Genomic DNA, 17,088 nt, shown 5'->3' with positions numbered 1-17,088 from the left:
ACTGTCATGTGAACATTAACTTGGCAGAGCCGTGGACTCAGGCTCACTCTTCTTCCCACGGCTGGATGGCTGGGATGCCAGGTGCTAAGCCCTCCGTGAGCCTCAGTTTCCCCCCTTCACATGCAGGAGCCGTGGCTTGGACTAAAGGTTTTTTTGAGGTCCCTCTCAAGTTTGTTTAATAAACTTTGGGGGGGCAGGGGTCCTCAAAAGCCCCAGGGGGGCATCCCTCTGACCTGCGCAAGCAGCTGCTGGGCCCCAGCTGAAGACTCTCCAGAACCCGGGCGGCCCCGCCCCTCGCGGGCCTCGCGCGTTACCTCCGACTGGCGGTGGTGGTGTTGCACCTGCGCCCCGCAGTCTTCCCCTCCTCAATCCTCCTGGTAGCACCACAGCGCCATCTCGTGGCGGAAGGCATCTGTATCACTTGGTATCCGACCGGCCTGAGTCAGGGAGCGCCTCTGCGCTTAGGGGCTGGCGGGGCCGAAGCCGAGTGGACACACACTCCCTGGAGGTGTAGCCTGATCCCGCAGCGCGGCTAGGTTCCACGCAATAGGCCCACGCTCCGACGCCGGTCTCGTGGACTGCCCCAGCTTCCCCGGAGAGGGGTGGGGCTGCGGAGCCCCGCTCTCCGAGGGCCCAGCCCCACCCGCCGCCGCTGGCTGCGCCTGCGCACTACGGCATGCACGCTTGCTTTAGCGAAGGTCCCATCCCAAGAAACGTGTCCCACGCGCCACGCCGTCGGTTTCCAGGGCAACCCGGAGCCTCTCCGTAACCCCGCGCGTAACCTTGGTCCTTTCCTGGAGCCCCCAGCCTGGCCATGACGGCCGCGGGTCCCAGCGTCTTCCTACTCATGGTCAACGGGCAGGTGGAGAGCGCCCAGGTGAGCGGCCTTGCACCTCGTCCGCCCTACCCCACTCTCCCCGGAGGCCCATCCCGCGACCTCCAGGGCTGCCGCGTGGCCCCGGAGAGGTGCGTTGTTCCTCCCGAGCCTCTGTCTCCCACGGTTAGGCGGGGAAGGGGAACCAGCGTTTGACAGGCTTTCCTGCGAAAACTCAGCCCCGATGTGCGCGGGTGGAAGCCGACCTCGAGAGGTTGAGCTCGTGCCGAGGACACGCTCGGTCAAGCCTTTGAGACCCCGTTTGGATCATGTCCAGCTTGTGGAGTCCCGGGCAGGAACCTAACGCGGGTGTAAGGCAGGGAGCCGATACTCCACCGGAACGCTAGGCCTCGGTCCTCTAGTGCTCTGCACTCTGAACTCTCAGATCCTTGAATTTGGGTCAGAACGGAGGTAATCTGGTGAATCTGATCCCACGATGGTGGTGGGGGAAAGATCCTGGGAGAGTCTGGTCCCTCCCTCTCTTCAGGCCTTGAGCTCCAGTTCCCTGTAGGCTTCGTGTCCCAATAGCATCATTTCACTTTGGCACCATTCCCTCAGACCTCCTCTGGGCCCACCCTTGTGTCAGGCACTGGGAACACAAAAACATCATCACACTTGTTCCCTGTTCACAGTCAAATGGGGTTGACAGAAATAAACAAGCCATTAGAGCTTTGATAGAGGGGAGGACCAGGGGCTGACAGAGCCAGGACAGGGGTCAGGGGGCAGGGGGTGCTTAAAACAACCTGGAAGTTAGGACAGGCTCCCTGGAAGGTAAGTTTTGAAGGATGAACCGGAGTTTGCCAGATGGAGTAATGGGAAGGGCATGCCAGACAGAAGCCAGAACTCAGGCAAAGGCTCAACGGCAGTAGCAGCCTGGGACTGCACCTTGGACTCCCACATCTCGGGCCCCAGTCCCTATGCTGCACCCTGTGTCCTCAGCCCTGGCTGTTTCTTAGACCCACTCCAGGTGCCTGGTGCTCAGAATTCCTATTGGCTGCCTTTACGTAGTCAACACGTTGGCCTCACCACGGGTCTCCGTAATCTCAAGCTGTGTGTGCTTCTTCCTGCAGTTTCCAGAGTATGATGATCTCTACTGCAAGTACTGCTTTGTGTATGGCCAGGACTGGGCCCCTACGGCGGTAAGCTGGGCCCTCGGGCGTCCCTTATGAACAGGCTCCATGACCGATGGGGTTTCTGAAGGTGTCCACTTTTCCCCTTTCAGTCCCAGTTCAGAACCCATGCAGAGGTAGACACTGAGCTCAGGGAGGTTCCAAGCGTGACTTTGTTCCTGGTAAAGCTGGAGTGGGGAATGAAGCCATCGGCGGGCTCCCAGATCAAAGCTGCACTCGCTCACGTGCCCCATCCCGGAAGCTTGCACGTGGCCGCGAAGAGGAACGTGTGGGCAGCCCGTAGAGCCTCCGGCCCTCTCCTAGCCCATGGGGAGGACTCTGGGGAGTCCGAAGGCAGAATAGAAGCTCTCCTTGCAAGACTTGGCTCAGAGTAATCTGTCTCCCCCAGACAGCTAGATGAGAGTCCCAGTCTTCGTGGAGCGCACATCCTTGTGCAGTGAGACAGACAATACGTACCAGTGTTCTAGTATGTTCTAGTAAAAAGTGCCAAGGATAAAGTAGAGTTGGGAAGGGAGGTATGGAGGATAGAGAGAAACCAGAATCTAGGTGAGGGAGGCCAGGGAGGGCCTCCCTGAGAAGGTAACTTCGGGCCAAGACCTGAATGGAGTGAGGGAAGGAGCCATGTGCAGGTCTGTGTTAAGAGCTCTGCAGGCAGAAGGAGCAGAGGTGCACAGGCCCTGAGGCGGGAGTGTGCTTGGTGCTTGAGGAACAGGAAGGAGGCAGGTGTGGCCAGCAAGGAGCATGAGCAGGGAGGAGTGTGGTAGGAGCTGAAGCCGGGGGGGGGGGGGGGGGGGGGGTGTCAGGCCGTGGAGGACACGGTCAGTCACAGGGTTACATGGGACCCACTCAGGGAGTCTGGAACAGAGAAAGTGACCTGCCTAGTGTTCTAGTGTTTTCCATAGCTCCTTCTGGCTTCTGTGTCCAGAGTAGACGGGGGAGCAAGGGCCAGAGAGGGAGACCCTGGACAGTTCCCAGAAACAGAGGAGCAAAGACAGCACGTAGATGAGGCGCAGCACTGGGGGTGCGGCAGGTGCTCGAATTTCCAATATATTGTGAAGGTGGAGGCAACAGGGTTTCCTCTTGGGCAGATGTGGGGCACGGGAGAAAGGAATTAAGAATAACATGAAGCTTCTGAGCCCGGGCACTTGGGAGCAGAGCCGCCTTTCAGTGAGAAGACTGGGTAGCCAGATCTGGGAGAACTTTCCAGAGCTCTGTCCGGCATGTGTGGAGGTTGAGGTTCCCAGTAGACATCCAGCCAGGGTGCAGGGTTGGCAGTGGAGGCGGGGTGCTCTGGAGGTCAGAGGTGAGGACCGGCTGCGGGTTTGGGAGAAATGTCCGCACATACAGCAACCCTGGGGTCCCTGGAGCTCCCCACCAAAAGCTCTTCGGTAGCATGGGTACCTGTGCTCAGACGGAAGTAGGTTCTCTAGAGGGAAGCGAGAAGGAATGGGGGCCGGAGAGTGTGCACAGCTCGTTCCAGGAGTTGTGCTCGGCAGGGGAGCTACAAATGGGTTGGTGGGTGGAGGAAGACATAGGGCCAGCCTCATTTCCTGATAGAGAAGCTCGCACACACGCGTGCACCGACATACGTGACCGTGACAGAAGAGGGACATGACCCGTGGCCGCTTCCTCTGGTGAGGGGGCGAGAACCCGGGCCCGGGCTGGCTCTTCACGAAGCCGGATCCGACGAAGCGAAACCCGGAGAGGCTCAGGAGCTGCCCCAGCGCCCTGGAGTTCTGGTCATGGGAAGTTAGCGTGTTGGCAGAAGGTAGTGAGGAAAACTGCCCACCCAGGTCGGGGGAGCGGTGTGGCAGCCGGAGCACGGGCAGCAGCTGTCGCCATCCCTGTTCCCACAGGGTCTGGAGGAGGGCATCTCACAGATCACGTCCAAGAGCCAGGATGTGCGGCGAGCGCTGGTGTGGAACTTCCCAATTGACGTCACCTTCAAGAGCACGAACCCCTACGGCTGTGAGTCTGCAGGGGCCTTGCAGGGACACCCGGGTGGGGGCGGGGGGAGGTGCCCCCATGGCCATCCGCTCCCAGCTCCTCTCTGCCCGTCCCCTGGGCCCTTGCGACAGCCCCATCCTCTGCTCTCTTGCCACCTGGCCGATTCCCTCCACCTCCCCCACCACCCCTAACCCGGTTCGTGGACAGGCGACAGAGCTGACCTTTAGGAAGCTCAGAGAGTATCAGTGCGGCCCCAGCCTGTGGCCATTGTGGCCCAGGTGGGCTCGGCCTATGCGGTGGACAGATCACTCTGTTTCTTTTCTCACGTTAGGAAACTAAGGCCCAAAAGTAACATCATTTGCCTTTGGCTTTATATCTAGCAGCTGAGCATGGATTGGATTTCAGGCCCATCTGATTCCACAGTCTGAGCCTCTCTGCTGCATGTGGCTTGGGGTCTAGGCTTGCGGGGTTTCCGAAGCAGGGGCTGCCTGGCAGTCCTCCTTGTCATTATCCACGAGTAAGAATACTTCCATAGGCTTCCTGGGACAGGGCACTGGATAGTGGGCCATCTCCTGCTGCTGAGGAAGGCTCGCAGAGGCAAATATAGTAGTAAAAAGCAAAAACAAAACACAACTATTCCAAGGTTTCAGAGAGCTAGCAAAGTATTAGAGATTTACCAGGCCACGATCCCGGAGAATATAGGAATCTAGAGACGTGATCCCACTCACATCGCCCCGAGAGTATTTACTGATTCCCCCAGAGGTGACTTAGAGGCTGATGGAGGCTTTTGACAGCTGCTCTGGGCTCAGGGTGCAAAAACCAGGAAAATCCCTGCAACTTGGACAGAGACCTCAGAGCGCTTGGGGGAGCCTGGGAGCTGCAGCCCAGCTCCGGATCGTTCCTGACCTTGAACATGGTTACAGAAACTCTCAAATAAAATATTCATAAGCCTAATCTAGCAGGATGTAAAAGGGATAACATATGAACAAGTATGGTTTATTCCAGAAATATAAAGCTTATATAATATCCGAAATCAACCAGCGTGATTCACTGCTTTAAAAAGAAGGAAAGTCACGATCATCCCTATAAATGTAGAAACGATGATAAAATTCAGCATCCATTCATGATAAACTTTGACAAACTAGGAATAGAAGAAAGCTTGCTTTTTTTTTTCTTTTTTTTTAAAGTCATGGAGCCCATTGTGGGGTCTGAATTTATGACCTGAGCTGAGATCAAGAGTTGGACCCCCATGGGTGCCTGGGTGGCTCAGTCAGTTAAGCGTCTGCCTTCAGCTCATGTTGTGATCCCCAGGGAACTGGGATCAAGTCTAGCATCAGGCTCCCTTCTCAGTGGGGAGTCTGGTTCTCCCACTACCGCCCCTGCCCTACTCATGATCTCTTTCTCTCCATCAAATAAATAAAATCTTTTAAAAAAAGTTGTGGGGCGCCTGGGTGGCTCAATGGGTTAAAGCCTCTGCCTTCGGCTCAGGTCATGATCTTAGGGTCCTGGGATCGAGCCCCTCAGCGGGGAGCCTGCTTCCCCCCTCTCTCTCTGCCTGCCTCTCTGTCTACTTCTGATCTCTGTCTGTCAAATAAATAAATAAAATCTTAAAAAAAAAAAAAAAGTTGGATCCCCAACCAACTGAGCCACCAGGGGCTCCTGGAAGGAAACTTTCTTAATTTGATAAAGGCTATCTACAAAAAACTTAGAGCAAACATTAGCTTTTCTAAGTGAAATGGTGAACAATTTCCTTGTTGCTAACAAACAAAGGCATAAGAATTAGAAAGAATAAAACTGTCATTTTTTACAGGTGACATTATGCGTGTAGAATTTGCAAAATAACCCACAGATAAGTTACTAAAATAATAAATTGGCGTGAATGCTGGATAGGAGATACATAGACAAAAACCAGTGGCTTTTTGTCTGAAAATAAATAGACTGTCTTCTCTTGTGCACACATGTGATTCAAAAATGATATATCAAAAAGAAATTCTTTACTATAATATCATAATATAACAGAGCTGCAAAGACAGGCCACGGAATTCACACACATACACACTGCACATCAATGAGGAAAAGACTGGTAGAAATAGGTCAAGAGGCCGAGCAGGCCCTTCACGGAGGAGGGCATGCGAGTTACTGAGAAACAGAGCAAGGGCTTTACTTCAGTGAGAAAGATTGCAGTGAAGGTGAAGGCAAGCTGTGGTGAGCTGCCACCCGTGTCCACGCCCGAATAACTCCAATCAGGGAAACTGAGGACCCCCGCTTTGTAAGGACATGGTGTGAAGGGAACTCCAAGGCCTGGCGGGTGTGAGGGTGCCTGGGACGTGTGCCCAGCAGAACCGTGTGCGCGCATGGGGCAAGGGCTTGAACAAGAGCTCAGCCTCACCACCTGGGGGCTCCCCAAGGAGAAACTGCCCACATGCCCATCGACAACGGAGCAAACCCTGTCCTCCTGGTCTGTCCAGAGCCACAATGTTCTCTAGCATTGAGAACGAGTGACATCCCCTACATGACACAGTCTTAACGATCTCACAGACACGACGTTGAATTAAAGAAGCTGGGTACCAATACACAGATTCTACAATTCCATTTGTATAAGGTTTTATTTATTCATTTAAATGGGTAAAACCAGGGCACTGGGGTGGCTCCGTCAGTTAAGTGTCTGACTCTTGGTTTTGGCTCAGCTTGGAGTCTGCTTGGGATTCTCTCCCTCTGCCCCTCCCCGTGCTCGCTCACTTGCTCGCTCTCTTGCTCTCAAAATTAAAACCCTTAAAAAAGTGGGTAAAATCGAAACCATGTTGGGATGCCTTCTTTGGCAGGAAAGGCTTACAAGGAGTACTTTCTTCAAGTCAGAATAGGGGCTCCCTCTGGGGGAGGGGGAGTGATGGGAAGGGCCCCGAACCCATGTCTTAGGCTCACCAAGCACCTAATGCAGGGCACAGACGTGGCCTAGAGATGAGGGACCTGAGAGGCTGGGAAGTGAGTTGTCCGATGGCCTGAGGCTCGTCCTCCAGGCCGCAGGTGCCTGGCAGCCCGGTTTCCTGGGCCTCCCTGCCTCACTCCAGGCAGCGACTTCTCCCCTGCCTTCAGAGGATGAATAGACTGACCCTGGAGAAAGGACCCAGTGTACCTCCATGTTTACAGGGAACTGGTGGGATCAGCGATCACTTAAAGGAAAATGGTGAGGAAGGTCTTTCTTTCCCTCTGACCTCCCCCGCGGCACCCCAAAGCCAGGCCCTGCGGGCTGCGAACCGTGGAAGCCCACACTTGAATGTGACCGCCTGTATCAGAAAGGAGGCTCCCAAGAAGCGGCCCCTTTGCTCACTTCCTGGCTGGGTCCCTGTGCCTTGAGCAGAGGAGAAGAGTGCCTTCGGGGGTCCTACCTGTATTGTCAAGGCACAGGATCTGCAAGGCATCTGGTCCTCGCCAAGGACCTCGCCCACTTGTTGCGCTCTCCACCGCTGTCCCCGCCTGCCTCCCCAGATTCTGGGTCAGCAGAAGCCCTTAGTGGAGAAGGGGGAAGGGTCCGGTGTCCACTCCTGTTCTCTGCCCTACACCTTCCACCTGCTGACCCCTTGTCTTTTTCTTCCCAAGGGCCGCAGATTGTGCTCAGTGTATACGGACCAGACGTGTTTGGGAACGATGTGGTCCGAGGCTACGGGGCAGTGCACGTGCCTTTCTCACCTGGCAGGTGGGTTCTGGCTCTGACCGGGTCCCTGGGCCACAGTCCATCCCTTGCTGGGCCATGCTGGTTTAGGACCAGGGCACCTCCAGCAGGGCTTTTCCTGGGACAGACTTTGCTGCGAGGCTGGAAGTGTGCTGGCGTCCCCTGGGGCCTGGGCAGCGGGAGCTGTCGGAGAAGTAGAGACACAGAGAGACGCAGTGACAGCTCTAGACGGGGTTCTGGGATGCAGATGACGGGAGTTTGCCTAGAGTAGAACGGCCAAATGTTCTGAGTATTGTTGCTGAGACAGAAGGCGCAGGATGTGGGGGGAGGCATGTGGAGAGGAGGTGGGGCTGGGGCAGTGAGGGCCAGGACCCCAGGTTTGGTGGGCAGGACTAGGGCAGGGGGCTGCAGCCGGGGGAAGGTGCAGGGAATCGAGGAGGGCTTCCTGGAGGAAGGGCATCCCAACCGGGCCTTGGAGATGTGGGGGACAGGGCCCCAGGAGTGATGGCTCTACCCCAGCATCATCCCAAGCCTTGACAAGATGCCAGGCTCACGGGGACCCTGGGCTGTTTCCGGCACCTTGCTCGCAGCAAGCACAGCGGGGGCGGGTAGGGCTTGGCTCGGACTTGGTGCTGCCTGATGGACCGCTCCTGCTCACCAGATGCTCGGGAAGTCCCATCACTTTTCTGTTACTCAGCACATCTGTCCGTGAAAACATCTGTTTCAGGCACAAAAGGACCATCCCCATGTTTGTCCCCGAATCCACGTCTAAACTGCAGAAGTTTACGAGGTGAGTTTCGAAATCCTCCAGCCGGCGCCTGCTTCTGACCTAGGGAGTCAGAGTGGAGGGCAGGAGGGGTGTCCCTGTCCTCCCTCACTTGCACTGGGTAACCTCGTCGGGTCTCCCATCTGCTCCATCTTTGGGGCCCAGGGAAGCAGGGGCTGTGGGCTCCAGTCAGCTGCTGGTCCAGCCGCATGAGGCTGGCCACCTTTATACTCTGTGCCCCATTACTGGTCTTAGTGCCAGGGCAGAGCGAAAGCTCTCGACAGATGGGGAGATGCTCACGACGTAATAGGATATTAAAATATGAAAAAGGACACAGGAGGATACAGTGGTGTGGGGGCCTCCTGGAGGAGGTGACATCCAAACAGAAAGTAGAGTGGAGGTAAGGGCCAGTGTGGCTGATCCTGGGGAAGGAGCATTCCAGGCGTAGGAAACGGTGCAAAGTCCATGGGCTTAGTGTGCTCGGAGCAGCATGGATGTGGTGTCACTGGTGGGTGGTGAGCAAGGGGAGTGTGGGGGAGACACCAGGGAGGCAGGGAGCCTCTTGGCCCTTACCACATCCACATCTAGGCTTAGAGGGCAGGCCGACTGCCTCGAGGTTGGCGACTGAGACTCTTATCCGCTCAGCTTGGCTGCGAGCCCCACACTGCTCCCCACCAGGTCAGCCAGGAGCCCTCTGTTCACAGCCAGGATGGGGGTGGGGAGGGAAGGAAGGCTACTCGGGTGCCCAGGTGCAGCTGACGAGCGGCCCCCCCGCAGGCCTGGGTGGTTTCGGGGTGAGCCTTGGCCAGAGTCCCGCAGGGCAGGACAGTGTTGGGCCTCACAGAGGAGGCGTCACTGAGTTCTGAGGCCTGGAGGGGAGAATGTAGGTGCCCGCCCCCCCCGAAGGCCCTTGGGAAGCCCCCATGATGGGAAGGTGCCCTGGGCCATTGTAAGCTAGACGGGATGACACCCACCTGCGGAACTGTCAGGAAAATAGGGGCCAGGTCCATTAGTGGGGACAGGAAGGTTAAGGGCTTTGAGCCCACGCTGCTGTCCCGGCCGCGGCGTGCGTGCTGCTCGGCACCTCACAGCTCCAAGGGAAACTTGGGTCTCAGGGCTACATCCCTCTGAGGAAAGGGTCTCCGTGCAGGACAAGTTTCTGGGTGTTTCTGCCAGTGCCAGAGGCTAGCAGCTGGGGGCAGTGGGCAGCCTCCCCTGGGGAAGGCGTGTGTTTGCAGTCCGGACAGTGGGGGATGATCTGATGACCGAAAGTGGTTTGGTCAAAATCTTCCCAGAGCCTGTCCATAGAGGCCAGCCTTTGCTCAGCCCCCCTGCCTGCCCTCCTCCCCTCAGCCCTGTATTAGTTCCCGGGGCTGGTGTAACCAGCGACCACAAACTCAATGGCTTCAGAAACTTAATTGTCTCACAGTCCAAAACCAGTATCACTGGGGTGAGATCAAGGCGCCCGCAGGGCCGCGCTCCTGCCACCTCTGCACCCCCCGCCAGGCTCTTGGGGAGCCTCTGCTCCTGGCCAGCTTCTGCTGGCTGCGGCCTGCCTGGGCTTGGGGCCCATCGCTCCAGTCTTTGCCTCTGTGGTCACGTGTGCAACCTCACGTGTCACCCCCTCCCCTGTGTGTGTCCCCTCTCCCTCCTCCTCTTAGGATACTTAGGGGGCATTTAGGATGAACCCAGATAACCCAGGACAACGCCCCCATGTTTAAGATCTTTATTTTAGTCAGATGTGCAAAAATCCTTTTCCCAAATAAGGTCACGTTGGTAAGTTCCAGGGACAAGGACTGCTAGGGCCGTTATCCAGCCCATGACAGGGCCTCCCACCCAGCCTTCACAGAGCGACAAAAACGGTTTTCCTAAACACGCTGCTTTAGAAACACATCAAGCACATCTCTGCGTTTAGGATCAACTTTAGCGAGGGTGCTGGGAGACCCCGCGTTCTCCTGTCCTGCTGACCTCCAGCCCTACCCCCTGCCCGCATGTCCTCCAGCCCACCGGGTCCTTCCTGGCCTCAGCTCTTTCCGGGACACTCTCCTCCACCCTGAACAGCCTGTCCTTGTAGACCTCAGGACAGAGCAGTGGCTGCTTCCCCTGCCTGTAAGGTGGAGAGCCCCCCTCCTCCGATGGAGAAACTGAGGCACACAGACACAGTGGCCTGCCATCCAGCCCTGGCTAGAACCCTAGATTCCCAGTTCCCCTCCCATCCCCCTCCCGAGGCTCGGAGCCAGCTGTCCCCACGGCCTACAGACAGCAGGGGGCAGTCACTGCTTTGTCCAGCATCAGCCAGACTGGAGCCCCACCCCCAGGCAGCACCCAGGGGACACTGGTGCCCCCGCTGGAGGCTGCACCCTGGGGGCCAGGGGGCTGGCCCAGGCTGGGTGGCCTGAGCCAAGAGGAGACTCCAGCGAGCAGCTGGAGGGGCTGCTGGTGGGGGAGGGTGCTGGGCAGCCATGGGGAGGGTGGGGGTGCTGGTTCAGAGCACAGGCCTCCTGGCCCTCCCAGGTCAGCCACTTTAGCCAGAAGGCCGGGCGGAGCCTGCTCTGAGAATGTGGGAAGCTCGACAGACCGAGGGGCCTCCTTCCTGGTGGGGCCTCCACTACTCCCAGCTGCATCACTGGCCTCCCCCCTGCCCCCCTCCCCAGGACTCCCAGAGCACAGGCTGGAGGTGCTCCTGGATCGGTGACACCCCCGCCTGCCTGGCCCACCCCGCGGGGAATGTGCACCCGGATTGTTTCGGGCTCCTGTGGGTTTGGCAGAGGCGTGGCCTCTGGTCTGGAAGGAGCTGTGACAGGCTGTGGGGCCTGGAGTGGCAGGCCTGGGGACAGCAGCCCAGAGCATCCAGCCCGCACCTCTCTGCCTGTGGCCTTGGGCATGTGCCCATCCTGCTCTCAGCCTCTGGAAGATGGGGGTGTTTGCAGTTCCAGGCTCCTGGGAGGGATGGGTGGACAGCTAGCATGTCGGGGCCCCCGGAGGGCAGCACCCCTGCACCTGTGACTGGGGTGAGAGGATCGAGTTGGGCACCACAGAGCGAGCCCATCCTTGGGGCACCTGAACCTTAGAGCGAGAGCCATGAATAAGAGGATGACTGCCCCCCCCACCCCAGCAGTTGCCAGAGTGCCTTCTCCTCTAGCTCTGGGAGTTCATTCCGTACTGCCAGGAGGAAGCCAGGCTCAGGCTCAGAGATGGGAAGGGACTTGTCCTGGATCCCACACTATTAAAAAAGAAAGTGGAGAGCCCAGATCCGGCCCCTCTGTCCACCACTCCAGGATGGGGCCTGTCTTCCCCCCGGGAGGATGGAGGGGGGGTCACACTGCCCGTCCCCAGCTGCTGTCCCCTTTCTGGGATTTCCACCTGGGTTCCCACTATGCCCCCAGCCCCACATCTCCCTCAAAGCCACAGGGGATCGTGATGGGAAAGCTTGGTGTGCAGCCAAGGAGGGGTGGGGCACAGACCACCTCAGGCCTGGGGGGCAGCCTGCTGAGCCTCCGTGGATGCTACCTGCGGCACCCAGCCTCACCTTTCCCCAGCAGAGGGCGGGGGCGTGGAAAGATTCTGCGAAGGGCCGGGCCCTGGGGCAGGGGTTGGAGGGCTGCTGGTTTCTGAAGCCCAAGTCTCCGGTCTGAGGGATAGCCAGGCCGAGGACCTGCTCACCCCGTGTCCTCCTGTCCACCCAGCTGGTTCATGGGACGCCGGCCCGAGTACACAGACCCCAAGGTGGTGGCCCAGGGTGAAGGCCGAGAAGGTAAAGCTTGATCCCCTCAACCCCACCCCCTCCCCACAGGCAAGCTGGAGCCCGGGAGGGACTGGGTGGACCCCTAGGAAACAGGGTGGGAGCCGGGGACCTGCCATGCACAAGACGGACTGTGGGAGCAGCCCAGGCCTCTCCCCCGAGCACTGCTCCCACCTGGGCCTGGCTGGAGCGTAGAGGGTCTGCCAGGTTTGTCGGTTCCTGGTGCAGCCCCCATACCTCCCTGTGGGGGCATGGGCCATTCCCATTTTACAGGAGAGACTGCTGGGGCTGAGATACTCCAGAACAGACTGGCTGACACCACCTTCTCTCCTCAGTGACCCGCGTGCGCTCACAGGGCTTTGTCACTCTCCTCTTCAACGTGGTGACCAAGGACATGAGGAAGCTGGGCTACGACACTGGGCCTCCTGACACACAGGGCACCTCGGGGCCCAGCCCGCCCCAGGGCATCCCCCGGTGAAGGCCCGCACTGGGCCAAAGCCACAGCCACTGAATTTGGCCATGCCGCCGCCAGAGAACGCAGGGCTGTCCTTTTGGAGAGCTGGCCAGGGATCCAGCTGCTTGATGTGCAGCCTCGGAGGAGCTAGGAGGGTGGGGTCGGATTTTTATATAATAAAGCATCACCTTTCCCCAGAGCCCAGGCCCGGAGCTGCCTCCTCTCCCTCCCTTCGGCCCTGCCCCCCACTCCTTGGGAGCAGGTCACTGGGGCCGGCCTGCCTGCCTCCCTGAGCTGGACCAGGACCTGTCCCCCGCCCCATACTGCTTAGGGCACAGAAGCTGTCCGGAGAGGCACACGAGACAGCCACCTGGGTTGTGAGCTCTGGTTCAGCCCTGCTTGGGGCTGTGCGACCCTCCCCACACGCCTCCCTAACACCGGAGGGAGATGACAGGGTTTCGGGGCTCAGGAGCACCTGGCCCTTGTGCGAGGAGAAGAGAATCAGATCGGTGGGAGCCGCAGGGAGAGGCCCCCCGTAGCCCAGACACCAGGGCTGAAATCCTCCCAGAAGCCGGAAGCTGCTGGAATCCCAGCTCTCTGGGCTCACAGCAGGAGAGGAGAGTGGGCCCCTGCACCCAGCATCCAGCGCTCAGCACACAGGTAGCGGAGCCAGCCACACACAGGTCCCCGCGGCACTGCTGTGGCAGTCACCCTCCCAGCCTGTCCCCACTCTTCCCCCGGGCACAGGGCCTGCAGCCCCCTGATCTGCTCTCCACTTGCATCTTTTTTAAAAAAAGATTGGTTTTTTTTAAGTAATATCTATCCCCAGCGTGAGGTTGTTCGATTCAATGGGAGCCACGAAGCCCCCGCCGCCCAGCCTCAAGACCACCAGCCTTGCCACCACCCCCCCATTGCCCTGGCCATCCGTGGACCCTGCCCTGCGACAGCACTGTGCCCACCCTGCCCCGCCCCTCCTCTCACTTAGCTCTCTGGACACCGAAAGTCTGTGCGGCCCAGCCGGTCCCTCCCAGCCAGCTCCCTGTGTGCTCTGTGACTCGTACAACATTCCTGATTCTGACCCTCTTCTCTGAATGGAAAGTTCCCTCCACCTAGGTCCTGTGCTGAAGCCCACACTGGCCCTCACGGCCCTATTCTGCTGCCCCAGCCCGTGGATCCTGGGGCTGGAGGGATTTGCGTCTGGACCCCTACTGGCATCTCCACCTCCCCGTCCCAGCTCCCCTGACGCCCAGGGCCGGTGACCCAACTACCAAAGCCCACTGAAGACCTTACCGCCTTCTCCTGGGGTTTCTACTCCGGCCATTCAGGATACCACCACCGTCCACACCTCTTCCTCGCCTCCTCCCCTGCGATGACCTTGGCCTTGCCCCTCAGCAACCACCCATCCCACCGCCTATTTCTTGTTACCAGTGACGGCACTGCCTCCAAGATAACCCCAATCATCTGCGTCCCCTCCTGGTGGTTCCTCTCCCCTGGTCCTTGCACCAACAGTCCTTCATGGCCTCAGGGCCCTGCAAGACCCCCCCACAACCTGTCCCCACTTTGGGCTGCCCATCAGCCCCTCCCTCCCTTTCCTCCTGTCCCGATTTATAATTCACAGGGGTCATTACAGGTACTGCCATCTTGCACTGCTGTGCCCCTGTCCCTGTTTACTCACCCAACGGGCCTGTGACAGTGATCAGTTGGCCGGGGCACAGTCATGGTGGCCATCCCAGGACTGCCTTGCTCAGTCCACAGCCAGGGCTCCCTCACAGCAGCAGGCAGACCCATCTCTCCTCCTCCAGCTCTCCTCCCCTTTCGGAGAAAGGGCCTCACCTTGTGTTTCTTTGCATCTCCAGTAGTGCTCACCCTCGGCTGAATGGCTTATGAGGAAATGGAAATGATCTAAGAGGGTTGCCTGGCTGGCTCAACTGGTGGAGCATGCAAGTCTTGATCTTGGGGTTGTGAGTTCGAGCCCCATGCTGGGGATAGAGATTACTTGAAAAAAATAAAATCTTTAAAAAAAGTCCAGGAGCTTCCTCTGTTCCACCACCATGTCCAGCCCCCCAGAGACGCTATGGTCCCACCTGAGGTCCCAGGAGACCCCATGCCTTCAAGTTGCTCCCACTCCTCCCCCCACTGTCCATCAAGGGCTTCCCACTTGGCAGGATCATGCAGTTGGCCTCCACCAAACCTGGGCCCCCTCCTCTCTCCCCTGCAACTCTGAAAGGCTGAGCCCCCTGCCCCCTGCCCCCCATCCTTGCCCATGCCGTGCCCGTCGGCCAGCTCCCGCCGCTGCCCAGAAACCTCTGTCCCGTCAGGCCCAGCCTGCCAGCACCTCTGATGGAGTGGTCCCACCCCCTTCTCGTTTTGTGCCATCGTGCAGTCTGCCACCTTCCCACACTTGTGTTCTCCTCCCTCCTTCCCTCCAGCCTGGTTTTAGTGCATTTCCATAGAAATCACAGACAGCAGTACGTTGGAGCATGCGTGCCCGTGACTGGAGCTCTGTATTTGTTTGTGGGCGTCATTTGTGTCTCTCGCAGGACCACGAATGTGGACTGAAATGCACAGATCTCAAGTGTACTACACACCGAGTTTCAGACAATGTGTGCCCAATGCCCGGTCAGGGTCTAGAAGGCTACCGCCTCTGCAGGAAGCCACCTCACGCCAAGGCAGGAGGACAGAAACTTAGAAGGCTGCGGGCACTCTGCATGGGGAGCAGGGTGGAGACCTGGGACAATCCACCTGAAGAACAGTCAAGGTGGGTGGCCCCAAGTTCACCCCCCACCGTCCATTCTGTCCCCTCATGCTCATAAGACTCCATTCCCCTTGTATCCAGGTAGGTCTCTGGGAGTAGCTCTGGCCAAAGAAAGGTGGGTTGAAAGGCTGTCCGGCACTGAGAGGTCTGACACAAAGCTCCCCAGGTCGATGGTTCCATCCTTCCCCACGGCACCCTCGAGAGCGCATCTTGAAGACGGAACAGGGCAGGAACAGCCAGGAATGTCTCCACTGGGCAGTTTAGAAACTACTTTTACTGCGTTCTGCCACAGAGAGTTCGGGGGTGGTTTCCGCAGAGCGTTCCGGTCTGATATGGAAATTGGAATCAGGAGTGGGTTTCTGCCATCACCCAATCCCAAACCGAGTGAATGTGGTATTGGCTTAGCAGCTGAGCGACAGGCAGGCAGAGCACAGAGAAAAGGCTGGATGGCAGGAGAGCTCCATTTATGCGAGCACAAAACTAGGTAAGACTTGTGCCAACAACGTGGGAGTTAGGTTCTGTGCCTGGTGGGCCAACTCCAGGGGCAGGCACAGGTGGGTGATATGATGCACGGGGCGGGTTGGCTGCTGCGGGCTGCATCTGGAAAGCCAGCATGGGAAGGCAGTGAGCTCAGGCAAGAAAAGGCCCGTTTGCAAGGCCAAATGACAGAAATAGAGAATCCAAAATTTTGGGAGCCTCGAAAGGTTGAGAAAGGAGACTACTGGGTCCAGAAGGCAAATGGGAAGAGATGAGAAGGAAAAATGCTTCAAGCACTCAAGTTCTAGTAAAAACTTCTCATGAGGCCAAGCAACTCAGCCACCTGGTTAAGCATCAGATCTCAGGAGTTAAGCTCGCTCCTACCATTATCCCAATGGCCCCAATAGGAGCGACCAGGGAGCTGAAAAAAACATGGGGCAAGGCAGCGAGGAAGAATTTTATGTGTGTGCCTGTTATCTACTGCTGTGTAACATCTATCCACAAACACTGTCGCCTAAGACCACCACGTGTGACCACCTGTGATTCTCTAAGTGACCCTAGAATGCTTCACTTGGGGGAAAGGATATGCTTCACCTGTAGGGGAATGAAATCAGTATTTGGTGACCAGAGGACAGCTGTGGCAGAGACCAGCCGTGTGTGACCCTAACCCACTTCCCGGCCCCTGGGGCACCAAGGAGGCCTGCGTTTCCCCCAACCCCTGCTCCCAGTTGCCGCCCCCGGAGCCGGTGCGGGTGAGGGAGGCGGTCAAAGCCCCTGCCCACCCTGGCCCCCTACGAGACCTGACACACTTCTCACTGCTCACTCACTCCCTGCCCACAGAAGCAGAGCCAACCTACACGGTAACAGACTCTGTGAGCGCAGACCGCCATGGCTAAGCCACTGACAGGGCAGTGTAGCCTAGGGCACCGTGACATACAGGCCCCCCTCTCCTGTCCGGGGAGTGGCTGGCCCCACTGCTCCCAACTTGGGCAAACCCTCCCCAGGCCTATTGAGTCCTGCTCCCTGAGTGGCCACAGGCGGCCAGGGCAGCCCCAGAGGCCAGAGCTGGGGGTTCCTCTCAAGTGGAAAGCCGCAAGGCCGCCCCAGGCCTCCTTCCCCACTCTGTGCTGGCCTCTGCCGTACATCCTCCTGCTGTCCAAACACCTCTTCCATCCCTGCCTGGAAAGCAAGGAGTTTTTGTCCTTCCACTGTGGTGCCACCTCTGATCACAGGATCCCAAGTCCACGGGTGGGGAGGTGCACCTACCCACCCA

At 58.3% G+C, this 17,088-nt stretch overlaps 1 protein-coding gene across 1 annotated transcript; it reads left to right on the top strand.

Annotated features, from left to right (window-relative positions):
• The first annotated feature begins 678 nt into the window (after positions 1–678).
• Positions 679–13,860, top strand: B9D1 (B9 domain containing 1). Its single transcript, XM_032321595.1, has 7 exons — positions 679–877; positions 1,945–2,013; positions 3,861–3,972; positions 7,549–7,645; positions 8,349–8,411; positions 12,074–12,141; positions 12,465–13,860. Exons 1-7 carry the CDS (start codon positions 815–817, stop codon positions 12,605–12,607), a joined length of 615 nt encoding a protein of 204 aa, XP_032177486.1. The 5' UTR covers positions 679–814; the 3' UTR covers positions 12,608–13,860.
• The last annotated feature ends 3,228 nt before the right edge of the window (positions 13,861–17,088 follow it).

This window comes from Mustela erminea, chromosome 18, assembly GCF_009829155.1.
Source record: "Mustela erminea isolate mMusErm1 chromosome 18, mMusErm1.Pri, whole genome shotgun sequence".
Classification (NCBI taxonomy): Eukaryota; Metazoa; Chordata; class Mammalia; order Carnivora; family Mustelidae; genus Mustela; species Mustela erminea.
The sequence above is the reverse complement of the archived record's forward strand: the minus strand, read 5'-3'. Positions and strand labels throughout refer to the sequence as shown.

Excerpts from the sequence above, each read along its gene's own strand:
- B9D1 (XM_032321595.1), top strand. The coding sequence starts at position 815 with ATGACGGCCGCGGGTCCCAGCGTCTTCCTACTCATGGTCAACGGGCAG. Across the intron at positions 7,646-8,348 it reads GTGCCTTTCTCACCTGGCAG|GCACAAAAGGACCATCCCCA; the intron begins GTGGGTTCTGGC and ends CATCTGTTTCAG. Across the intron at positions 8,412-12,073 it reads AAACTGCAGAAGTTTACGAG|CTGGTTCATGGGACGCCGGC; the intron begins GTGAGTTTCGAA and ends CTGTCCACCCAG.